At 38.0% G+C, this 26,304-nt stretch overlaps 1 protein-coding gene across 4 annotated transcripts; it reads right to left on the reverse strand.

Moving 5' to 3' along the window:
• Window positions 1-1,768: 1,768 nt before the first annotated feature.
• LOC6567665 (endoplasmic reticulum aminopeptidase 2) lies at window positions 1,769-25,991 on the reverse strand. Of its 4 annotated transcripts, none has more exons than XM_032740171.2 (13): window positions 25,835-25,991; window positions 21,069-21,565; window positions 9,309-9,449; window positions 6,429-6,617; window positions 6,287-6,369; window positions 6,021-6,229; window positions 5,768-5,948; window positions 4,001-5,345; window positions 3,791-3,933; window positions 3,467-3,729; window positions 3,283-3,412; window positions 2,853-3,224; window positions 1,769-2,342 (listed from the first exon to the last, which is right to left on the reverse strand). In XM_032740171.2, exons 2-13 carry the CDS (start codon window positions 21,214-21,216, stop codon window positions 2,190-2,192), a joined length of 3,357 nt encoding a protein of 1,118 aa, XP_032596062.1. In that variant the 5' UTR covers window positions 21,217-21,565; window positions 25,835-25,991; the 3' UTR covers window positions 1,769-2,189. The 4 variants fall into 4 exon arrangements, with proteins under 4 accessions (XP_032596062.1, XP_032596061.1, XP_032596063.1 ...); XM_032740170.2 differs by having other exon boundaries at window positions 25,769-25,991; XM_032740172.2 differs by having other exon boundaries at window positions 6,429-6,569; window positions 25,769-25,990.
• Between the last annotated feature and the right edge of the window lie 313 nt (window positions 25,992-26,304).

Below are 26,304 nucleotides of genomic sequence, written 5' to 3' on the forward strand. Positions count from 1 at the left end.
TTATATATACTAAATGTATATGTTTGTGGCGACCATATAATCGGGCAGGCCAAGTGCTCAGCGGTTATCAGCGCTACTGTATAGCCTGAATAGCAAGCTCTTCAAATTGAAAAAGAGCAATAAGTCAAGATGTACCATGCTGTCGACAGAAGAGATAAGTGCCACAGCTGTACCCGACTAGACTAGTCTGATTAAAATTACATTCAGTCAAAAAAAAAAATATAAAAATTATTAAAACTTGTCCTAGAATTTAGATTTACAGATCGATGTCTTATTTTTTTTAACTACAAGTTTGATTTTTCTAAAAACAAATATAAGTCTCAAATTAATATGTGTTTGCTACATTTAGTTGACTTGGAAGCAGCGAAAAACGCATTTAAATTATAAAACAGAGTTCAAGATTGTAAATTAATATTTTGATCAATATTTGCGGACAATTTTTATTTAAATGAGTTTTTTAGAAAATTTCTAGCAATATTCAAAAAATGTTGAAATTTATGCCTTTCAAAAAAAAATTAATCCTGTGAAAAGAAAGTATTTTTGAAAATTATAAATATATATATATATATTTAGGATTGTCGTTTAAGGTGAAGCGTTTCTACATTGAAAAAGGTATTTCACAAAGTGTTAAAATCAATTTAATAAATTGGAAAGTATTTTAGTTTTTGGGTCGAGTTTTAAGAATAACGATCATATTTTCTTGTAAGTGTAGCCACTTTAAATATACACCTATTATTTTAAAAGAACTTAATAAACCGAAAATGTATCTATTAAAATATTTAAATTGAAATATATATCGCACATTAAAATCTCTAATTTTTTTTGTACAGAAATTAGTATTTTCAAAAGTAGCCACACTAAATATACACTTTTTAACTTAATTAAATGAAAATGCATCTATTCAAAAATTCAAAACATAACACATTAAAATCTGTAATTTGTTTGTACAGAAAATAGGATTTTGTGAAATTCAATTTTTTCGGGTGCATTAATTCCTAGCGACCACTATTTAGAGGCACTAAGTATTCAACTAATCTCAAAGCAAATCAAAAGAATCGAAAGAATTTTAAATAGAGTACGCACATGTTTATAGTTATTAATATTAATAATATGATGTGCATAAATAAAAAGTGTCTGACTTTTAGCAGAATGCTGATGCTCTACAATGCTTTAGTGTATGTACAATATGCATGTAGTATGTAGTATGTATCTCTTTTTAGGGAGCTATATAATATCGTTTGTATCCATTATAATGGCCTTGTATTTCTTTGTTTTTGTTTGTTGAATAAGGAAGAATTCTGTGATATATCAATGCGCACATATACATTTACATATACACACACAGCATACTGATTAATAAACGAGACTTATGCAACTAATATACTATTTGCTATACATTTATCATAATTTGTATGTTTATGGATTTATATAGTTGTTTCTGTTCGTGTTATATATATATATATATATGTATATATATGTTTTTTTTTTTGGTTTTGTTTTGAGTTTGTTTGAAAAAATATGTTTATCTGTTTTGCCTTATTTTCTATATTACTTGGCTCTAAATATGCTTCTTGTTTTCCTTTTCCTTTTCCTTTTTCTTTTTTTTTTTGTAAAATATACATACATATACAATATAGATAAATATCCTTATGTTCAGTTGTAGATTATAGAAAAATGGCATCAGTAAGATTGCTGTTTCCTATATATATATATAGGTATGTATATATATTTATGTGTATAAGTACTTTAGAGATTGGTGTGTTTTTCTTTGTTTTTCTTTCTTAATTTACAGTTGAATTTTCATGTGTGTGTGTGTAACTAAATCTCAAGTAGGAAGAATCAACCAAAAACACAACATACAACATACTTTAATGGAGATCTCAAGACCCATTTGAATGGGTAATCGCAAAATGGCAAGTTTACGGTATGGTATGGCAATGATATGGTTATTATTATTTCATTATAGTAATTACTCGTTTATGCTTATAACTCCAGAAACTAGAAATACGCGTTATGATTATTTTGTATGCATTTTTCTTCTTTTTTGTGTTTGTTTGCGAGGAACATAATTACAAATGAGTTGGGAGCTGTATGCACTCCCAAGACCACAGAACATAATTAACTAAAATCGAATAGATATATTTGTTCTTTGTTTGTTCGTTTAATTGTTTGTTTCTAAATGAAATCCTCTATCGATGCGAATGCAAATTACTTTCCACCCATTTGTACAGCGCTGTCTGTGATCTTGCCACCCATTCCACATTCGAGGCAACACTGCTCAGCGTCATGTTCAGCACAGACATTCCCTGGCCACGCCCGAAACGGTGTACCAAGGATTTCAGCTGGGGAAATATAATATTCACTTGATTATAGATTTCGATAATGAAATAGATCTTATTGATAATATACTCTGATACCCTGATTATATACTTGAAACATGGAATGTCAACGGAATTGTTTAAATCGAGGTGCTACAAGGAAATCGATAATTTTCAATCGATAAGACTACATAACCCAGAATTTTAAAGCTACAGTCACCAATCTTGCTTGGCGGATTATTGGCGATGTCTAAGAATCTCAAATATGTATATATTCCACAGTTTTTGAGCGGCGACTGTCAATTATCGACACAAAAAATCGATAAATCTGTACGTATAAATCGATAAAAACGATAGTCTTGCACAGTTCGAAAGCTAGAGTCTTCAAATTTTTGAGCTGAATTGCTAGTAACACCTATATGTATATGGTTAAAATAAATCAGAGTATTACATTGGTATCAGAGTATTTCGCAGTCGGTTAAGTCCGAATGCAATGTTCTCTCGCGTTGTTTGTGGTTTGGATCTCGGTCTTACCTCATCGTAATCGAATTTCGTGGCGCCATATTGTGTTATGGCCGATATCACTTTGGCAAAGCTAATGGTGCCCGGTCCCAGGCGCTTCTCCAGCTCAAACCATTTGGCCTGCAGAAAGCGGCAGGCCATCGCCCCGCCGGTGGGCGTGCCCGCAATGGCCTTGAGCACCTGCACCACCTCCTCGGTGGGCAGCATTGTGACATGTGAGAGCAGGCGATTCTGCAGCCAGGCATCCTTGGTCCGTCCCAATGCCCGCAACAGTTGCATCCGCTCCACAAATGTCTCCGAGGTGCGCTGCAGCGTCACAAAGCGTTCCCAGCAGTGCTGCCAATAGATGTACTCACCGGATAATATGGAGCCCGTGTAGACCACCTAAAATGGAATGTTATTTTGAAAGGGAAAATCCACGGAACCAGTTAATGCGGCTTACCTCTCGCAAATTGGGCGATATGCCGGATCCATTGTAATACAAATATTGATTCAACATATTCTTCGCCTTGGTGATGCTGTCAATATCCTCCCACAGCACCGAGGACAGCAGCACCTCAGGTCGCATGAGTCTATCGAAAGGTGTAAGTAGTATTTGGCTTAAATATATATTGATTCCAACTCACCTGGTTGCCACATCGCCCTCATCGATCCAGCCAACCTTTTCCATAACCGTGGATATTTTCATTTTGATAAACTCGCTGAGCATGAGGAAACACTCGGAATACTTGAGGATGCGACGCCACTTCTCCAAATGCCGTACAGCCAATGCCATGGGACCATAATGCGTCTCACTTGGCAAATATTGAATCATGTTCATTGTGATCTCACAGGGCAACAGATTGGCGTGGCACAGGGTAAATGCATCCGATAGCAAGCCAAGACGATCCTGCATGGATCACTTTGATTAGTCAAGGACTTAAAAGTAGTTGCTTAAAATGTGTACAGACCTCGCTGCTGAAACGTCTGGGATTAATGGACAGCTCCTCGATGAGACCAGCCCAGTTGTCATCGTTGTAGACAACGCGATAATAGCCATTCTGTATGGCATTCACTTTGATCCACTTCACATTCTCCGGCACATTGAAGGTTACTGAAATGGAGAAAGTTGTTCGAGAGAAATTGATATGTTGAGTCAATTTGTTGTGCCTGCCACTCACCATCGACATTCTGCATCCAGAGGGTTTCACTGACGTTATTGATGTCCGTCACATAGGTGACGGGGAAGATCCACTTGAGATGTGGCACGTTCTTGTGCTTGCTGGCCTGTGTGGGTGCCACAGTGCTGGGCATATCGGTGGCATTCACCGTTGTCTTGTTGTAGTTGTTGCCATCGTAGGAGTCATCGTGTATGGCCAGAAACTCAGCGGGCTTAAAGGGTCGCTGCGATATGGAAATGCTGTTGCCCAATTTGGTAACGGTGAGCAGTGGAAAGCCCGGCTGATGTGTCCACAATGTCATCATGTCCTTGATATTCTTGGAGCCATTCGCCTTCTTGGTGCATATGGTCCACAGATCCGTTGGCTCGGCGGTCCTAAAACGATTCAGCTTGAGGAACGTGCCCAAACAGCCTCGAAAGCGATCCTCCCCGATAGCCGTGTGCAACATGGAGAAAATGGCAGCCGTTTTCTGCACAAAGAACTCCTCGTTGTTGCCATCGTGCCGGGTGCCGTTCATTATACTATCCCAGCCCTGAATGGCATCGATATCCAAGGCAGCCGTGGCCATCTTTAGCAGATACATCTCACGCAGTGGCCAACTATTTTGAAGGGGAGCCAGTGCATGGATGCCCAGATACTGAATGAGACCCTCCCACAACCACACATCCTTGAGCACCTTCCTCGAGGTGATGCCACCAAAGAACTGACGCACCATTGCCTCGGCAATGCGAAGAGCACTGTACTGATTCTGCTCCGAGGTAATCGAATTGGGATCGGTAAGGAAAGATGTCTTCAGTGTGACCAAACCCAATGACGATATCATATTGCGATCCAGTGAAGGCAGTGCCACAAAATCGACCTTGGTCAACGGATAACTGATGTCCAGCCAATTCTGCAGATATTCTAAAACATCCCGCGACGTGTGCAGTATAAACGAGGAGCGTTGCAGTAAATCTCTGGGCGCATAGAAGGTGTACGAGGGTGCTCTTTTTATCGAGGAGCTGGTCGACTGTGATAACGAGGTGAGATTGGAGGGTTTCCCATTGCCATTGATAATTAGGGGCAGTACTGTTGTCGTCGTGGTGCTGACATTCTGGAAGGGCGTCAGATTCACATTGAGCGAGTGCGTCAGGGCAGTGATATTCCGCACCGGTGGATTCTTGCTCTTCATTTGGCTGTAGTTGCTTAGCTGGGATGGCTTCTTGCCACTGCCAGCGGTGGCTGGCGCCATTGTTGTTGGTATGTATGCAGCAGAGGGCTGCAGCGATTCCCGCTGGAAATCGCTAACCACCCAGGCAACGGCATCGGCGGGCAGTGGTGGTGTCTCAATAAAGTCATCGCGTAGCTATGAAAGAACGGATATCAAATACATTAGTACACCGTTAAAAATGCGTTCTTTAATTTAGTTAATATTCCTTTTTGGCAAGCAAGTGCATTTTTAGTATCGTTTTCGTGCCGCTTTTAAATGAATAACAAAAAAATTATGGACTTAAAAGTGTGTTGGTGGCGGACAATAAAAACACTTTCCATAATTCATTATTAATTAAAGATTTTTTTGCTTTTAATTTTTTCAATATTTTTTTTTGTTTCTTACATTTTTTCCCAAGTTTTCAAAGAGACAAGATTATTTAAATTAAGTTTCACTTTTGGAATCCATAATTGATATTGTAAGAAGACCATTGAAACGCTTTCTTCACTTTTAAGTTTATTTTACTTTTCTTTCCATTAAAAGTTAATAGTATAATTTTGTTATAGTTTTCTGCTTACCAGTCCAGTGCCCATATAAAAGCCCACATCCTCTGTGGTATGCACAATGGAGTTGGAAAGACCTATGTGGAAGCGATCACGAAACACGGAGACACGAAAGGGGGCACGAATGTGTGGCTCATCGAAACAGGGAAAGGCACGACGAGCACCATTCGGCCTGAAGACTGTGGCGGCCAGCAGGCTGCAAGGGATGTAGGATTATAATTTGATGTGTGTGTGTGTGTAATGCTTTTAATCAGAGTTCAAGTCTTACCGTTCCCGGCCATTGAAGCTCTCATACTGATCCACATAGAAACCCTCTGGTTCGGGATTCAATTTGGAATACCAGCGCAAATTCAACGTATAATTGGATTTCTTCTTCAGCTTCTCTTTAACCTCAATGTACAATTGCTGGCGTGGCGGAAATTCCAATACCTTGACTATCTTCAAGGCATAACCCTTGGGACCGGGCGTAACCAGCGCCTGTGCAAAGTAATTCAATTAGCTAAGAGTCCATTAATTGGCATTGAACAAACTCACCTTTTCCGTTACATTCAGATCCTGAATGTGCAACACAATAAAGTTGGTTTCCTTCTCGATGTACAGATCGATGGTTACTTGACCTACCGGAAAATTGCATTAGCCGATGGGAATTCTGATGGGATTTGATGTGATGTCTCACCTTTTACGTCCAGTGTTGTTAGATTGGGGTGTATTGTCACCATGTAGCGCATGGGTCTCGCACTGCTCGGTAGCGTCTTCTCCAGCCAGGGAAAGGGTTCCCCGTTCGTTGCAATCGGATTGAAGGGCTGTGTGTTGTTTTCTTCATCCGTTTCATAGTCAGTCGACGTTTTTGACGCACACGAACAGTCTGCAAAGGCCAAACACACAAATGCAACGTTGAGATACAGATTGGTTTGGGCTCTTGTTATGGGGCTCTGGGGGGAGTTTGTGTCTAAGCACATAAATGTGCTGCTTTGTTAATCAACTGCGTTTTACACGATTAACAAAGAGAACGAAACTTAAAAGGGAGGGTATCGGGTAGAAACGCTAGGGGAAAAGCTCAAATTTGTTTTTTATCTTTTAAAGGGTAGAAAATTATAAAATGCTGGCATAAAATCGGTAGACTGTGGAGTGGGTTTGTCTAGGTTCGCTACCATATCTAAGGGGTAAAATCACACAGAATAAAAAAAAGAAAACAATTGAGAACAAAGAGATATACAACTTTAAAAAGTAGGAGAAATACTTAAACTAGTCTGGCGCATGAATTGAAAGAAGATTTTGATGGTTATCAAGTTTTGACGTATGATTAGAAAAACTAATTATCCATGAATTCCAATAATTATGCGATATTTTTTATGAAGTCAATATTTTTTTTCGTCATTTAAAAAATTATTCTACTGAGAATTGGTTGAAATACTTTTGACTAGTTTTTAAACAATTTAAAACTATTTCAATTTGCTGGAAATGTATGTTGATTAATATATAAACTAACTAAATCTGAAAGGAACATATTCCTTAAAGGAATAGGAATGATTGGCGTATAGTAAACGATTTAATTTAAGTACTTTGTCATTATCATTTCTTCTGCTTCGATTGTTAAATGATGATGTCGAATGATATTAGTCAAAAGTCAAAAACATTCTAAATATAGTTTTATAATCGTGGCAATCATAAAGTTGTTGTATTCTCTTTTGAATGCTTAAATGTATATATGTATTTTCATAGAGATTCGCTATCTAAAATTTAAAAGATGGATTAACGATTTCATTGATCCAATACGTAAAGTTTTTCAAAAAGAAAGCACTACACATAAAACAAGCAAATGATGATAGTTTTGAGAACTATTTGAATTTAGTATTTCGCGCATTAGAACATCAAGACAGAGAGAGAGAGAGTTATTTAAATTATAAATAAATGGAAAATTTATATAATGGCAAATCAAATGCACTAGGGGAGTGGAATATTTAGAAAGAGTAGTATATAAGTACAACAAATGATTGACAGCAGCATGCCGACAGATAATATCGTAAATATATATAGTATATATATGTAGATTTTGGAGTGTTATTTACCGGTTAGAAGAAGTGGGTTGGAAAATTTGTTACTCACATTTTTACCAATCAAACAAGCATTTAAGAGAAATTTGTTCATAAAGTATGTTCATAATATTTTTGTTTTACAGAAAAAAAACAAAGAAACAACAATATATAAAAAAAAAGAATATCGGTAAACAAATTATGTATACATATTTATATATATATATATAGCGTAGACTTAAGAGTAGGTATATATTAAATCGATAATACAAAAAATATATATATGTTTATGGATATTTATGTATCAATTGTGAATGGCTACGTAATAAAATCATGGCCTTTTTTAGCGTGTTGCAAGCTGCTCAGAGGCAATCAATTAATGTGAGCAAAAGACATTAAATTGACATGCCAGTTTTATGTGGTCTGGCCACACAATGTTGTTCTTTGCACACACACACACACACACGCACCCATACACACACACACACACAGCCATGCCCGCATGTCTGACGCTTTGGCTGCGTAATGCAATTAGCCTTCGATGCATCTAGCCCCATTAGGTATGCAACAGAAAGTTAATGTGTATGTTTGTACTCTGCATACATTCTGCAATGAAATATACACGAGCCCCGTGCATATCCCCAACCCATCCATCCTTATTGAAGTGAGTCACATGCCCAGCTCCTCTTGTAACATGCAACTTGCCATAAAGGCACGCCCCCGCGTCCAGTCAGACAGCTGGTAAGCAGCATATATGGCCAGACTATTATGATGGTATTTGGTTTGTGGTAATACTATTAAAAGCACATTACAACAGACGAACCAACCAGCAGAGCATATTGCATATGGATATGGATATGGATATGGAAGGACAGCTACTCTGTCTCTGAGTATAACTATAACCTTCATCAACTTAATGTGTTGCAGTTGCTTGCAGCAAGTAGTAAAAACAATTTCACTTCATGAAAACATTGCATATTACGACAACATAAGGCGTTTTTTTCTAATTAATTTTAAATTTTCCTCATGATAATCATTCAATTTGTATAAGTTTCAAGCTACTTGTGTTGCTGCAATCTTTAATCATACATATTGTAATTATATTATAGCAATTAAATTTTCGATTTAAGAGAAACAGACATTGGTTTTTAGAAAGAGACAATCTCTCGTTTCAGAAATATACTTTCCAAATAATAAATTGAGTCAACCTTGACGCCAAAAGTATGGCGATTTTCTAAAATATTCAGTGTGATTTTTGTTTCTCTGAATGTAAGGAGTAGTTATGACTTGTATCCACAAGCATGTCACAACTGTTACCCTGTGCTGTCAACTACAGAACATATCCGTCAACAGGATGAACTGTGAGTTACATACAAAATGCGACTCCCTCAATGCCATGTTGTCTTTGTTGTTTTGGCTATGAATTGAAACAACAACAAAAGAAAAGCAAAAACAAATAAAAAATAAAAAATGGAAAAGCAAAGAATTGCAACCGAAATACAAATAGACACAGTGCAACCTACCATTTTGCGGTCCAGCGTAGGCAATGATAATGGCCGTCAGCAGCAGGGAGCCAAGGACGATGCCGGCAACGAGGAGGGCGCGTCTCTGCGAGCAGACAGCGACTCCTGTTCGCGTCTGGCGACCACCGCTCGATTCGCCACCTGGCAAATGTAATTAAAGTCACCGATAGGAGTGAGTCATGCCGCAGAACAGGAACAGAGCGAGAGAAAGAGAGAGAGAGGGAGAGAAAAAGAGAGTGAGAAAAAAGTCATATTAAATTATGTAAATATTTCAATGTCAATTGTTTGTACTTGTCTCGCAACTGCAATTGAAGTGCACTCGCAAAAAATGAATAGCACTTCTGGTACTTAATTGAATTCGACATCCTTAAAAATAAATTCATATTTTAACAAATTAAATTTTAGGTTTGATTTGAGTGTAATTTTCCTCATTCTAAAACAGCTGCCATCTTAAAACTGAGATATTTTGTATATCAAGAGATGGTTTATCTAATTGTACTTAATAAATTCAAAATCCTGCAGAACGAATTCATATTTTGACAACTAAACATATTTTTAATAAGTTAAGATTTTCCTGCACAAATTCTGATATCAACTTAAGCTCAGCTGATATCATAAGATTTTATAGAGAAGTTGAAGTTATAATATAATGGTATATGTACTTCACATAAGAATATCTGTTGAGTATTAAGTATTAATATTATTAGTATTGTATTAAGACATGTTTTAGATTATGCTCAGAATTTTCGAATTTTTCTTAAGAATTTTTGTTGATTGGTTGGGATTTGATAGCTGTAAACCTAAGTTGATTTACCTGATAGAAATGCACAATCATCTAAATCCGGATCATTTGTCATTTCGATACGCTCGCGCCGCCAAATTTTCGAACCTTTTCGACCACCGCCAACGACCGAAATCTTAACGGGGCCGATATCTCTTTGTCTTCCGGCCAATACGTTAACTTGACTGCGTTGCTAAAACGCCGCGTTTTGTTTCAATTATATAAATATGTACAAGGCTAAAATGCAACATATGCCGCACCTTAGGTCGAGTAAATGCTCAGCTATTTTCGTTCAATTGGGTATTAGAAATGAAATCAGAATTTTATATGCGCCACAAACTGATTGCTGGACAATTTTGAACCCTTTTCTCTGGTCCGTTCCAGCCAAGCCACGTGTGCGCCCTTATACATATTTTATGTACTAGCCACATTTATGAAGCCAACTTTCAATTTGTTAGCCTAAACAGTCTGGATTCTTACATTTTGCCGCAGTAGGTAAATAAATGGTTATTGACTGAGCCGAAAAACGCTCTCCCTCCCCCGCTCTCTCTCTCTCTCATCGAAGCGTCGACTTGATAATCTGATGTACAAATAATCGTAATTTATGCCTCCCTCTCCGCCCCCACTCCTCCGGCAAAAGCATAAAGAAAGCAAAAAAGATGAGAGCACAAACTCTCCCTCAAGCGGATTCTTGATTTCTGTTTTTATGTTTCGCTTTCTTTTTTTTTTGCTCAGGCGCCAAAAGCTGCCGCCCTTCCGGTCTCGACATTGCCGCTGCTCACCAGCCGGCGTTTCGTCTAGTCATTTTCCATTTCCATTTCCATTCCCATTTTCATGTCTGCGTCTGCAGTTTTTCGCTGCTCGCAATTTCAATGTCGCATTGAATTAGTGAAAAGCGCTTTCAACGCCCAAAAATTCAACCCCCAAAAATTGTTGTGGATGCTTTGTCGACTTTTATACCACCAGTCAGTGGGTGTATATTTGTGTGTGTGTGTTTGTGTGTGTGCGTGTGTGTGTGTGTGTCTGTGTCTGCTTTCGAGCAGCACTTCACGCTGAAGTTGAGCATCCTTAGCGAATTTCTTGCGGTTAATAAAAAAAATATGATATGCTTGATTCCTTTCCGTTTTGGGGTAAAAAGTAAAGTGGGTTTTAAATATTTAAAATTGACATCTGTCTTCGGCCGAAGTTAATGCAAAAAATATTACTCATCTATTTTTCACTCTATCGAATGCACATTTTTCCTTATCTGCTGATAAGAGTTAAAGCAAGTATATTTAGTATATATTAGATGGCACGAGTTCGCTGAATTTTATGATACTTTATAGATTAGATTCTACAGGTTGCCGCGTGAAAAGCAAAAAGAGGAAAAAACCTGGGAATGCCCTTATCTGGTTTAATGCTTTCGATTTTATTGAGACTAAACTTTTTTTTATTAGTTACAGCTATATATATGTATATATATATATATATGTATATATTATCTCACATCCTATAACTATTAATTATAATATTTTCTATTTATAGCTATTCTTATGTTCACATATCACGCATACGCCCTTTGTAAACAACATAAACTGTTTTTGCCTTTATAATTACTGAATCCGTAATTTAATGCCTGACAATAACAATGTGTAATGCCGTTGTTATATATATATATATGTATATATGCATATAAATAGAGCCTTGTAACCATTGCTGGCTGTGCTCTGACCTGAGTGCACAAGGTGGCAGAGGTAGCAGTGCATGTTAATACATTAATAATAATTGTATTGTTTAGACGCGTTCTGCATTTGTTTACATTCTCATACATATCATTATCGAGGCATTGTTGTTGTGCTTCAGCATCAAAAGTTTAGCGCCTACGCAGCGTGCGCTCTCTCGTAATGCAAGAGAGACGGCAGAAGAGAGTGAGAATGAGGGAGTAAGTGTCAACTGGAATGTAAGCAGAGAGCGAATGCAAGAGAGCGCACAAGAGAGAAAAAGAGCGAGCGCGCGAGAGAGAGAGAGAGACTGCATTCGCTCTCGATTGGAATCTGTGTTTTGAAAACGTAAAGCTCAACAGCTCGCATTTCCTCACACACATTTGTCCGCTGTGTGTGTGTGTGTGTGTGTGCGTGCGTGTGAGTGTGAGTTCGGCGAGTGTATAAGTGAATTTCCTGTTTTGTCTTAGCTTTGATTATGCGGCGTTTCTTTCAGCGAGCAAAAAACGAGCGCGTTTCTGAGTGCTTTCTGAATGCGCGTATATATGTCAATAGTGCGCTTTCCAGTCCTATTCTCTTTTTCTTGTTTTTTTTTTTGCCTTTGCTTTTGCTTTGTATTTTACGAACTGGCTTTTTCTTCAGCTGGTTTTCTACTTTTTTTTTCGCTTTTGCTTGCCACTTGACTGATTTGTGAGTGGAGGGCTCAGTGCAGCGGCTACTTTATTGGTTAGTTGTTGGACACTCTAAAAATGAATTCGAGTCGCCCAACTCCGTGGCCATTTATAGGGTAAAGTGTATTTGTTATAGGCAGCATTTGCTTTGGCTTGTTGCTGGTGGCTGGTGAAAGGTCAAAACATCAACAATTAATCAATGCAAGTGACGCGTCTATTAAACCAAAAGTCAAAGTCATTTATTCATATGGCTGGCATTTGGACTTGATTGGCGTTTGGCTCTGACCACGCGAACTTTAAGCTTCATATTTACTTTTCACTTGATTCACTTTAAGGTTGCGTTGAATATTTCACGTGCCCGAAACTCGTTGAGAGCTTTTTAACAGCTAATTAGCTTCAATTAACAAAAAGCCGAAAGAAATTGATTCCTTTGCTTTGACTTTCTTTTCTTTTTCTTTTTACTTTCGTATTTCGTTTTTTTCTTTTCTTTTCGTAATTTTTTTATTTTTTTTTTTGGCAAATTCTATGCTCTTTTCGATATCGCAACGCACAGTGGGTGGGGGGCAGTGGACAAGGGCAGCACGCGACTCATTTGTATGTGTGTGTGAGTGAGTGTGTGTGTATTTGTATATGTGTGGAGTTCTTATTATTTTTTTGTGTGTTTTTTTATTAACACGGGGATTCGTTTTCTATATTGCTTTCGCTTGATACGCGCTTTCCGATGCGTTTGACTGCGCGTACATTTTCCAACTGGATGCTGTTGGTGGCTTCGTGGCCGTAGCGTCTCCGGCTGCGAAAACCATTTTTGCAGCAACCCCTCGCAACAAAACAAATGAAATGTCCACCCAACAGCCCAAATGTCCAAACCATGCCACACACAGCTGAGCAGCGCATGCTCTCTCTCACATCCGCTCGCACTCACTCTTCCTCTCTCTCTCTATTTCTCTCTCTCTCTCTCTCTCTCTCTCTCTCTCTCTCTGTCTCTGTGTGTTCGCAATTTTTCGACTCTCACCTGCAAAAATGAAAATGAAATTTCTATGGGGCACTTTTAGCCGGGTTTCCCTTCGACAGAAACGGCATTAATAGTGGAGTGTTTTGGTGTTGCCAGGCACATCCGAATCGAAGCTGACAACCCTTAAGCACCGCACCGCATCACCCAGCAGCACCCCACATGTAAGAATCCCCCCACCCCCCATATGCATTCAGTTGCTGTTGTTGTTGTTGCTCTTGTTTTCGGCTGCTGCTTCTTTATCATGTGTTAGTCAAAGGTTCAATCGGCAAACATTTTCCCACTGTTGCTGGTTGATTAAGGGATGGCTGCTGCTTTCCTATGTATATGTTTGTATGTGTGTGTGGGTGTGTGTGTGTGTAGTTGCTATGACGCGCATTCCGCTTCAGATTTACGAGCGCACGTAATTCAAGCATTGATGCTTTGAAGCTGCTTTTTATTGCCTACTTTGAGGCGCCATTCGGCAAGCATCGACACACTCATTAGATTCTAACGGCACGCTGCCAATCTCTCACTTTGGCACCAAACACAAAAAACAAAATTGCAGTAAATTTAAAGTACCAGCTAACTGCATTCGATATATATATTTATATATATTTATATCTGTGATCAATTAATGCCAAGGATCTTTTTTAAAACGTTTTGAGCGCTTGATACTTGGAATTATTACACAAAAAAATTAAATATTTCTATATGCATATATATCCATATCTATAGCACAATATATTGACAATATTTAAATATAAAATATTATATAAATAAATATACTTCACAATTGTTATATTGACCAGTATATGTCCATACTTTGAATAATCTTTTATTTTGATTAAAATAATTAATATTCATTTTAGATGTTTTTGATATGGGACTATGTATGTAAAACACTCGACAAGTCTCTAAAAATTACAATTTAAATTGTGTATGAACATGAACATGATGTTCATGCTCATAAATATTTCCCATAACCTTTGGCTTCTGCAGAGATATTCAAATTTATGTCACTCAAGTTTTAGATTGTGGAGATAAATTTAAAATATGTTTCGAGCTGACTGAACTTATGCTGTGAATCTCTCCCTGAAGACGAATCACGACCGAATTTTAAATATATTGAAGTAAAGATAAAAAACATTTGACAGGTGCAAGTAAAAAATATATTTGAATTATTAAAAGAGGTCACCAATTATAAAACCCTCAACAGGGCTATAGAAAACTTAGTTAGGCATCTCAGTTACGATTTAAAAGGTTTGCTCTTTATACATATATATACTCAAACAAAATTTAATTAATAACAGTAGGCTTGCAAAGTGCGATTATTTCTGCCTAGCCCCTCAAGGCTCTTGTAGCACCCATTACTCCGAGAGTGTTCTAATTTGATTTGGATAGTGCCAACCGCAAATAAAATGTGCCATAGTTGTGTGTTCTTTACCTATTTGCTTTTCTTTTTTGACTCTTTTTTCTTTACTCGCTGAGGCAAGCTTCAAAAAAGTTAAGCGTAAACAAAGTACCAGCAAAATAAAGAAGAGAAAAGGACAACATTTTACAACGGATTGATGAAAAGGCAAAAGTTTTTGGGCGCAGCGCCAGGTCACGAAAACTTATTTGATATAAAGGGGTGGTTGGGAGTTGGGCATTGGGGGGTTTTCATGTGCCAGACTCAACAGGGAGCTTAACTCAATGAAATCTTTGTCACGTCCCCATATTGCCAGTGTACTCAGCTTAAACAGAGAACACACAGAGTGTTTATTAGAAAAACCAAAAACAGCCCAGTTACAAGCCACAAATGTCAATTGCGAATTGCCAACGAGGCACTTTTTCATCCAGTTTCGACTACAACAAGTCCTAACTAAGTAACAATTCAATTTCTAGGGTTTTTTTTTTCAATTGTTGTGCCCCTCCACCCGCCCAGTTCGTTGTGAATGTTAGTTAACGCACTGCGTCAGTGTCGGTGTCGCCACCATTCAGCGTGTCCAGCACTTACTCAGTATTTGCTGTCGCATGCAAATTTACAGCCCCCGCAAAGCAGCGTTTCAACTTGTGAAGAGCACACACACACACACACACACACACACTTGGATACCATGTATAAACTTGTGCCTGAGTGTGTGTGTCTGCGCGCACTGAAAAAAAAACGATGGTTTAAAAGAGTTTTGTACAAAAACGGTATTTTTTTTTAAATTAAAACGCGTTTTTAAAACTAGAATTTGTAATTTTCTTAAAACTTTTTTTTAATATTTTTTTTAATGTTTTTAAGCGAATATTTAAAAAGTTAGGAGCTTGCGGATCTAATTTAGAAAATGGAAAAAAGTATCCGTTTTGAAAACGAATGGCAGCTTGAAGACTTGAAAGTGCGTTTAAACTTGGACATTCTACATGACAGTAGTTAAGTCACAAGAAGTTTGGCAAAAAATTATAAAAATCTAATTACATAAATTTAAAAGCAAAAAAGAAAGAAAACAAAGAAACAAATTAATATTTTACAACCCAAACTAGACTCAGAAAATGTTCAAATTTGATTGCTAAGTTTTAGGGAATTTCACCCTTGTTTTTAGAATTTTAGAAATTTATTTTCTGAACAAGAAGGCATGCAACGCGTGCCACCAAAAGAATGGCATTTTGTAAGATTCAGATCGATTTTCGTATATCGATGATTTTTTTTACTATCACTCTATGAAAACTGTTTCTATTTCATATGATATGAAAGTTAATTAAGTTACAATTCTATTTGTATTTTGCATAGTGTATGCTGAGTGCCCAGCTTTAAACCACGTCAAGGGCTTCGGGCCCTCGTTGTACATGGCCACAAGTGTCTGTAATGGAGAGTGGCGAGCGGGGTCTGGTTGCTCAGGGTGCGAAATCGAAATGTGGTGGTTAAATAATCGCTGTTTATGAAACAATCAATAAATTTAAGCTGCTGTTGTGGCAGTAACTGCGTCATGTGCTGCTGCTACAGTTGTAGCTGCCTCGAGGCACTAAATATATGTATAAATACTTTGTCGTACAAGCAAAACTCTTGACTAGCCCAGCCAAGGGTTGTGGGGCCTATGTAGAGTGTGGTAGGGGTGTGTGTGCGGGGGGAGTTAACAAAAGTCTTGAAACTCGTAATTGCTCGATTGAGTGCTTGGTAATCTCAGTACTTCATTACAAGTAGTTGAACGGCACAACAGCCAATAATCAGGCATTGCAATAAAATTAGAATTCATTGATTTTCGTCGAGTGTCAAATGTAATAGAAATGAGCTCATATGGACCATTAAAACATTTTATATTGCCCAAGTTTTGTAAGCACAGTAAGTAGGCCAATGGGCTTTATTAGTTCAAGCAGCAGTTAATGAGAATGGCTATGAAAATATCACAAAAGGTATATGAAGACACTTTATAAAGAATCCATTCACTGGCTTTGATGACTCTGTTAATGTCTCTTAATATGCACCATAAGTTTGACGTTTTAATGTGTAATGTTAAAACTCATCCATAAAATAATGAATGAGTCCTTAAGCCAGAATCAGAATCGGAGCCTTAAAAACATTACCAATCGATTGCAATTGGCAATAAGGCAATGCCAATAATAGAACTTGGCTCTTTACACACAACTTCAGCATGAATAAGCGTAAATATGACTTGTGTGCTGTTCTCTTTGAGAACTTACACGTTGCACACTTGTGAACTCAATTTGTTGAATGTTCGAGGATTTAATTAATTGGCAACGCGTGCTAGAGCCTCACTCAAGGCACTCCAGGACCCACTGAGCCCTAAGGCTCAATGGCTGGGATTTGATTGGGAACTTGATTGGAGCAAGTCATCAATTGAAATCCATGGAAACCATGGAAGTCCGTCCAAACACAACATAACTGCCAACTAATTGTGCAGAAATTGCAATTGGGTTCAGTCGGCTATGTGCAAAGGAAATGCTTTCGAGTGCTACAAAAAGTGCGCTAGACCGCAAATAGAGTTGCCATTGTGCCGGGGATCGAGGAGTGCAGCTGCTCTTGCACCTTCTGTCCACCCCCCCCAAGATTCCATAAAAGTTGGATTAAAGATTTTATTTGCCAAGCTATTCAACAATAGAGCACCTTTGACACCTTCCTTAATCAAATTGAATTTGGCTGTAGGGCAAAAAGTAGCTGACAAGTTTGCAGTATAAAAGTTTAAATTGCTTTTTCTGTGAACTAAATACAAACTCAAAGTAATGAGTATTTTCGTCATTTTTTTGTAGAGAATAAAGTATTATTTTGGTTTGCTTAAGTTTTTCTAATTTTTCGATCGGTTTGCTAAAATTGAGGTTCCTAGGCGATTTTCGTCGGTTATTTTATTGTTACCCTTTTGATTTTACTTTTTTTGTTTTCATTTTAAACCAGTTTGTTTTAATTTAAAATTATTTTGAATTGTTCAAGCTTTAATCATTTAGAGTTCGTAAGCCGCACTTAGTTCGTATTAAATAAAATAAAATAAATAATAAGCAGATTTAGCAAACACAAGCAAAACTTTAGATATCCAGTTTATTTTAAGTTTTTCCATGGAAAACCATGAGTAATTTTGGATGATCTACTTTGCAAAACATGTGTAGTTTCTCCCAAGCTGAGATAACAACTGCGTCCGTGCCACTGCCCCCGCCTCTGCGCCTGTTCATGCCACTGCCACTGTGCTTGCCCTGATTGTTGTTTTTCCGGCTGACTGACAGGCGGACTGATGGACTGATGGACTGACAGACTCGCAAGACTCGCAAGACTCGCCTTTGCCAGCCGCATTTTCCATTTTCCATTTAATTACTGAGGCCTGCGGGGAGTGTTCAACTTTTGCGCTTTGTATTTGCATTTAATTGTGTATATGTGTGTGAGAGTGTTTCTTTGTGTGTGTGTGTGTATGTTTATTTCGCTTGCGCCATTTTGCAACAATAATTTGTTGCATGGGCAGGCGCTGTGCCATTTTGCAACGCCATCCGTTGACTTCCTGCCTGCAATGCTTCAAGTGGCCTGACCCAAAAACACATTTTATCCGTTTCTATATATATATATATATATAAATGTATATATGTATATATATCTTACTTTCACTAAGGAACACACACAAACATACACACACACACACACTCTCGAACCCGCTGCTTTATTGTTACTGTTAGCCCCATTTTTTTTGTAGCTATTTTTAACCGGGATGCGCCGGGACTTCTTTATTTATGTCAAGTCGCCTCAAGTGTGTGTGTGTGAGTGTGTTTGTGTGCCTTTGAGAGTGTGTGTGTGAGCCCTTTCAGAATGCAATCAACATCAGCGCATCCTGCAATTATCAACATCAGCAACAGTGGCAGCAGTAACAGTAACAGCCTCAACATCGACAGCTGCCACATCTCAGATGCTGCTGCCACCAACTCCTTCTGCATGCCCTTATGTGAGTGTGTGTGTGTGTGTTGCCAGCTTGAAAGGTAAACATTCGTAGCTGCCTTTGAGTGGGCGTTGAGCGTTGAGTGCTTACTCCAGTTTATGCATTCTTAATTGCGACAGGCTGACAAGCACAGCACGTCCTGCTCCCGTGACACTGATTTTGTTGCAAGCTGTTGGAGGGGACCCGGAGGGTGGTGGCAAGCACCGCAATAACCGCAAAAACCCATTTCCCATTTGCACAGCGCCTTGACGCCTCTTGCCAACAGCGTGCAACGTGCAACGTGCACAAGGAGCCAAAGATTTGCTGCAACAGATAGTAGCACAAATTGCCTTACGTAGCCCTGCCCCCCGCTTATTGTGCAAAATGCAGCTACTTTTTTGGTTGTCACATTTCACGCATTCAAATGTTGAATTTCCCACTAAATTTTTAACTTCAAACGGTTTGTTTGCCCCACATGCAACACTTGTCTAGACACCGAAATCGATAATTAAAATTAATTATGCTGCCTTTTGACACGCTGCAGTGAGTGAAGCCATTAGCCGTGAACAAATGTCGTTAGTATTTTGTTTTGTCTTAACGGTCATTGACTTCCAGAATATTCCCTTTTGCATTATAACTTTTCTGCTGATGAAGCGCAGACAAAAAGCATTAACAGCATTTGTGCCTCGGTTCTGCAACTGGCAGTCGACTTCGCGGCATCTCTGGAAATCAATTGGAATACCTACACTCGGAAAACAGTCAGTTAACTTAAGTTCGTTTGGGTGTTTTTGAAACCTGTCTACATTAAGCTTGTGAAGTACTTGCCCCACAAATTTCATTTACCATTTTCCTCTGAGCAGTAGTTTTGTTTGCACTTTGAATGAGTTAAAAAAGTTTTCCTTAAGGATTCAATTGTTATGTTGCATAGTCGCAAATCTCTTGAGACCCATTCAACTTTTTAGTTAAATCATAAAATGAACCGTTCGCCTTCTCAGCAATTGTTTCTTTTCGATTGCATAACATCAACTTTGATTAACTTTGTTTTATCTACCTTATTCTGACATTCAATGAATTTGAGATTTTTTAAGTTCGTGAATAACTTAACTTAATCAGCAATAGTATTTCATTACCGAGAATTCCTTTTACGTATCTCATTTATATAATTCTCTTCTCTCTGCTACTAAAGAATTAAGCTGTAGCAACTTGCTAAAGCGCTTCTCAGATTAGGGCACGCTCTTGTTTGATTAAATTTGCTGGTAATTTAGAGCCATTAAGAGTCGCTCCTAAAAATATTCTACTGCCTAATAAAACACACATAACATAATGTAAAATTAATATCCCCCATGGCGTAATTTCTATATCCATCTAAGCTCATATACAAATACACACACACCCATAAATAAATACAAGTGTGCATTTGAAATGAGGAATAAAGTAAACCAAAAGCAAAAATGTGGAATTCCAAATGTCTGAAATCTGAACCGACTGAAGGCGTGCCTGGCCACTGTAAATGTCCGTCCAGTGTCTACGAGTTGGTCTGTCCGCATGGCTAGGTTGTCAAAGGACGGATAGGGCTAAGGGGTCCGGGGGCATCTTTGAAAGCAACATGCTGCAAATGCCGCCAAGTCGCCGCAGGCGAAACGAAAAATACAAAAATATAAAATGAAATATGAGAGAATTGTGGTTATAATAAAAAGCACGCAAAAAAAAAAGAAAACAGAAAAATAAAGCAGGCGAAGTAAACAGGACGAAATGGAGACATTGCTGACATTCATTATTTACTTGCGCCTGGCCGGGCGCTCAGCCAGGTTCTCTGCCTGTTTAAGGCCTTGGCCAACGGGGCGTATGAGCCATATGACTAACGGTTTCCTGCAGGATACAAAATTAACGCCACTGCTCAGACAGCCGAAGACAGACGCAGCCAGAAGCCGGCATTTTGTCTCGCTTGCATTTATAATGCTTTTGTTTTGCATTCGGCATAATTAAGAAAACAACCTGATGAGGACGCGGAGTAACTGGTTGGGAAGGGGAAGGTGAGGGGGATGGCGAGGGGAAGCTGAGTTTAAATTGCGTGGAGCGACAAATTATGCACAAGTGCAATTAAGCACTTTGCTTTTGTTTATCACTGTGGGATGCGGGTGCTGCAAGCTTTGATCATCTTAAGCACCTCTTTCTCCCATCCTGCTCACCTCGGGGCAATTGCAATGCAAATAGTGTGGGAGGAGTGGGGGATTGTGCCACTTACCAAAGGTGACGCCATTCGTTTGCTTTTCCTTGTCTTTTTCCTTATCGCTCTTTTCGCCGCCCAACGGCTCCAGCTCGATGCCATCTGTGGTGGCCACTTTGTAGTCCCGTTTCGACATGTTGCCACAGCAGAAGCCACAACATAACATCTGACCAAATTTGTAGGCTTTTGGCTTTAGCGGCGCCGTCTTGAATGAAATCTCTTCTGGCCAGTTGGGGAGGGGGCAATGAATCAAATTACTCCAATCCTCAATCGAACAGAGTCGTCTACTCCTTGTCGTCCTTCAAGCGATATGTATGAGTGTTGTGTGTGTGTGTGTGTGTGTATTCAAAAGAATATGACGTTGTAAAGTACGAGTGTGTATAAGAAGACTACGAGTCGGTGAGTAGAGTTTTGGATTGTTCGGTTTTTTTATTATGTATTTTTTGTTCTCGTTGTTGTATAAATTGGTCCAGCTCACGATGTGAGACAATATGTTTGATTCTTAATTGCAGAAGCTGAAATCAGAGAAAGAGATGAGTGTGAGATTATATGGAATTATCTATAGATATATTTAAACAAATATTGCCATAACATATTGATTGTAAAATACAATTGCAAGTCAACATATAAACTTCATAATTAAAGCAATACTTTTCAAGTTTTCTTGAATATTTGGATTAAACTCAAAATGAAATTTTTCTTTTTTAAATTTAAAGTAGCAAAAAGATACAGTCAAATCAGATAGCTGGGTCTAGACAAGTAACCGCCAGTAGACAATAGACAATTTAGTGAGTAAAATCTTCTTTCTTATTGGTGTATATATACCATATCTTTATGATTCGTGACCAAACTTCAATGTGCTTTGCGAACATATCAGAAAAGCAATATGCCCTCAAGCAATAAGTCACGTTTCGATTTTGCTGCAGTCGCAATAGTTTGAGCTTAGATTAGAACCTGCTGTTGCATCAACTTTTATAATAATATATTTTATGTATGTATTTATGGCATAAAGTAGACGGCAAGTTTTTTTTAGACTGGCACAAAGAGCCGGCACTTTTAGCGACGTCGGCGTCGACAACATTGTTCGAAAGCAAACAAAACGAACTTTAATAAGAGCACTCAGCACTCTTGGGGGAACTCCTTTGCCTGGCGGCAGGACTTGCATTTGTAGTCCAGCACTTATTGCTTGTCTTAGTTGTGGCACCCTCCACACTGCTTTGTTTGGCAACACATAAAACAGCAAAAAAGAAAAGAGCAATGACAATGTGTTCCATTCGATAGCCTTGGGGGCCAAACGTAAATGTAAAATGCAGAATTGAGAATGGTGAATGGTGAGTGGTGAGTGGTGAATGGGGCGAGCCCGACAATAATTGCAAACTGAAGTCACAAAGCGGCCAACGAGGCGCATACGTAATTCCCCAAGTATCGAATAGGTGCGCCACACAGTTCAATGCACGCCCATTTAAATGGAACACCAAGCCCCAGTCGGAGTCTATGTATATCTAAGAAAATTTGTGCATAACAAATAATTTCCATGTTTTCTTGAGATTTTATAAGCGACCTTTCCAAAATTAACTTCATTTAATATTACTTTTTAACAAAACTTAGTTTTAGTTATATTTTCAACTCTTTTGAATAAATGAAAAAGCCTTCGAAATAATTTCCAAGTTTTCGATATGAATTTATATTTTTATTTTTGATTTGAATTGTATTTCAAACTGTTTTTGAATATTATTTTATAAATCAGAAAAAATATACATTTTTACATTCTAATGCAAAAGTTGTATTTAAATGTTTTAGTCACATCTATCCTGCCAAAAAGCAAAGGCAAAACATTTGTACTTGCATAGTTTTTTTCTGAGTGTAGTCGTGTACACTTCACACTCCATTGCGACGGTCGCCAGCACTCCATACAAAAACTCCATTCGTTTTGCAATTGTTTGTGCTGTTTGTTAAAACACAACCTCATAAAGCACTTGGCAGAAAGCATTGCCAGTGCACTGTTAACCGGGCTAACCCCGCACAATGTGGCATACCAAACCAAAGCGTACAAAAAGCCAAATAACAAAGGACCACAACCAAAATGAATCGAGCAAACAACGCAATGCTGCACTAAATACATAAGTCGAACCTTATATACGCTTTCAAAACCAATAAATAGTTATGAATATGGATTTAGTTGCAATCATTATGAAAGTAGAATGTCATTGGAAAAGCTTTAAATTTTTTAAATAAATTTCATAATATTTGTATATGCAACTATTTGAATACATAGTCAAACAGAAAAGTCCTACTAGATATTGAAATTAATAATCAACCTAAATCTTTGTGCTTATTTCAATTAGAAAGGATATTCTTCTTCACATGCTCTTTTTACCCATTATTTATATAGAAAAAGAATATATCTCTATATTAAAGTAGAGCCCTACTTTTTAGTATTTATTTAAATTAGAGAAGATATATGTAGTTCTTGAAAGTCCTATTTTGCTCCAATGCATATACAAAATATATACTTTTAATGGAAATAGTTCAGCGAACAGGTTACAGGTACAGTTATGTCCAAAAGCTCAGCAGCAATGCACATGGCTTAACAAAATGCTTATGCCCTTTTTCATGCCGGCCATTTAAGCCGCAAGTTTGTTTTGGCCTGTCCGTAAAGTGGCCGGAATTAATGGCAAAATGGCGTCAGCTTGTTTTGTTTTGCTTTGCTTTCCGTTTTTTTCTGCTTGTTGCGTTCGTTGCATACAAAAAGTTTGTGGCATTGAGGGCCGGCTCAGGAAACAGGCACAAAAGACAATGCAGCCAAAAATAGCCAGTACTGCATAGAAGCAAGTTTGTGTGACTATGTGCAAGTGTATGTGCTGTAGGTGTGTGTGTGGTGTGTGTGTGTGGTGTGTGTGTGTGGTGTGTATGCGACACGTGCCCAAATTGTGCCCCAAAGTGTCATTTGTTATGTTACTTCCGGTCTGCCGCGGCAGAGTAAAAAAAGAGTTCAAATCAAGGATTGGCTTAAAGCTACCCTACAACCAAGTTAAATCTTTTATAATACTGAATAATCATTGGGTAATTATATATATAATATATATATGCATTTTTTACAAAATTCATGTTTATTTCAATTAAAAGCCGTTTAGCAAAAGGAAAACGTTTAAAAATGTGGCCCAATGGAATATGGCAATTAAATAGTCTCTCGAGACAAATTTATTGATAAACCGAGACGTATGCTTGTATGTTTGTGTGTGTGTGTGTGTGTGTGTGTGTGTGTGTGTGTGTGTGTGTGTGTCACGTAGTTAGCAAGAGATACTCGCTTCTCTATTCTTTGGTAGATTTATTTCACATAGGAAAATATTGGAGGCAACTAAAAGAACCTATGGGAGAAGCGCTTTAGTCACTCGGAAATTGAAAAAATTTATTCCTATTTTCCATACTTTCCAATATATAACATTTGTAAATAATCCTATTAGTGGTTGGAAATCAATAGAATTTAAAATATTCGTAGTATAATAATTCAGGCTTAATGGTTAGCATTGGGTTTATGTTTTATAATGACATAAAACACATAAATAAAATAATTGGTGTGACGTGTTTTTGGGGGGTGATGTCAAGTGAACAATTCTGAACGATCTAAATTATTGTTGTTTGAATGTAAATATTAATTATGAATATTACTATTTGAACATAATCATTTATTTCTAAAAATGACTTGTGAATCGCAAGCCTGCTGGCTCTTAAGCAAGCCCTTTAATAATTAACGCTTGTTTATTGAATATTGCTCGTAAATTAATTATTCAATTTCCGAGTAAAGCTTTTATGCTAATTGAAAAAATGGATTTGAGCATTGCGAGCAATAAAAAAATAGGCTCATCAGGTGCATGCATACGAAAGCTTTAGCACGAACCAAGAGCTTCATGGGTACACAACACAATTTTGAAGGCCATAAGGTGCATGTGCAGTGTTCTATACACCTATTCCTCCCCTCGAAAGTCGAAGGTCAATCGACACAAATTCGATGGCGGGGCAATTAACGTCAGTCCTCGGAGTGTTATTTTGTGAGGAAATCCCTTAACTGACTTGAGGGCTCTCTCCGTTGCCATTAACTGTGGACCGAGACCCACTGGGAAAATGGGGGGAAATTGGAGTGACCTCGACTTGGACTCCTGCCTGGGGGGTATTAACAACTACGCACTTAATAGCGCTGGACAACTTCCTAATTTTGATGTTTTTTGTTTTTGTTCTAGCAGGTGTCACGTTCTATTTTTAGGTGGTAATCAATCGGTGGGGGTCAGCGAGGGTCGCGTCTCTGATTGTTAGTAAATTCGGCTTGATATGCATGCTTATGAGCATACAGCAACCTAACGGCACACACATTCTAAAATATTAATGCCGAACAATCGTCATGAATTATTAAAGGACATAGACACAGCGAAGCCTGCGGTTAGGAGGCAGCAGAGGAGACACTGTTCGACTGAGTGTGTGTGTGTGTGGGTGTGTTTTGGCTTTTGTGTCTGGGGCATGTCAATTAACTTGTTCTCATTTCAAAGCCAACATGATAAACACATTTGTCAATGCCAGGGCCAACTGACAAACAATACGAACAGCCAGTTCAAATATGTACAACAACGGAACAACGAGCAATGAACAAAACAACAGCAGCAACGAACAACACAACAAAAACAAAAACAAAAATAAAAACATGTGTAAGCAAATAAGCTTTTTACCAAGTCCAAAAAAGTGTATGCGTTGAAAATCCTTCGGTTTCAGTTGTTTTATTTTGTTTTGCTTACAGTATTTGGGCGCCAAGTTTGTTAAAATGATGCACACACGTATATATGCATATATATTATATGGATATCGTTGGATATGGTTTGGGGAAGCTGTGGAATATTTGCATATTCTCTGTTGATATTTGTTGTTGAATTAATTTTGCACTTGAAAACACAAAATAAACCGTGGCGAATATAACACAAGCAACACAATTTTTATCCGTCTCTCTTCGTTTGAATTATTGACGACTGTTTAATATTCTATTATTATTATTATTATTATTTTATTATAATGCACAAAAGCGAACAAAATGCGACTAGTTAGCGCGAAGGATAAACTCGTTCTGTTCACAGGAGTTGAGCAGCAATGGGCAGCTGACTACATTTTGAGAGTGCTTTTTTATTTTACTCTCTCTCTCTCAGTCTCTCTCTCTCTCGTTTGCTCTCTGGCGCGAAAGCTGCTCACGAGTTGGTCCTGTGTCAGAATTTGT

This window comes from Drosophila grimshawi, unplaced genomic scaffold (assembly GCF_018153295.1).
Source record: "Drosophila grimshawi isolate 15287-2541.00 unplaced genomic scaffold, ASM1815329v1 contig_311, whole genome shotgun sequence".
In the NCBI taxonomy this organism is placed as follows: domain Eukaryota; kingdom Metazoa; phylum Arthropoda; class Insecta; order Diptera; family Drosophilidae; genus Drosophila; species Drosophila grimshawi.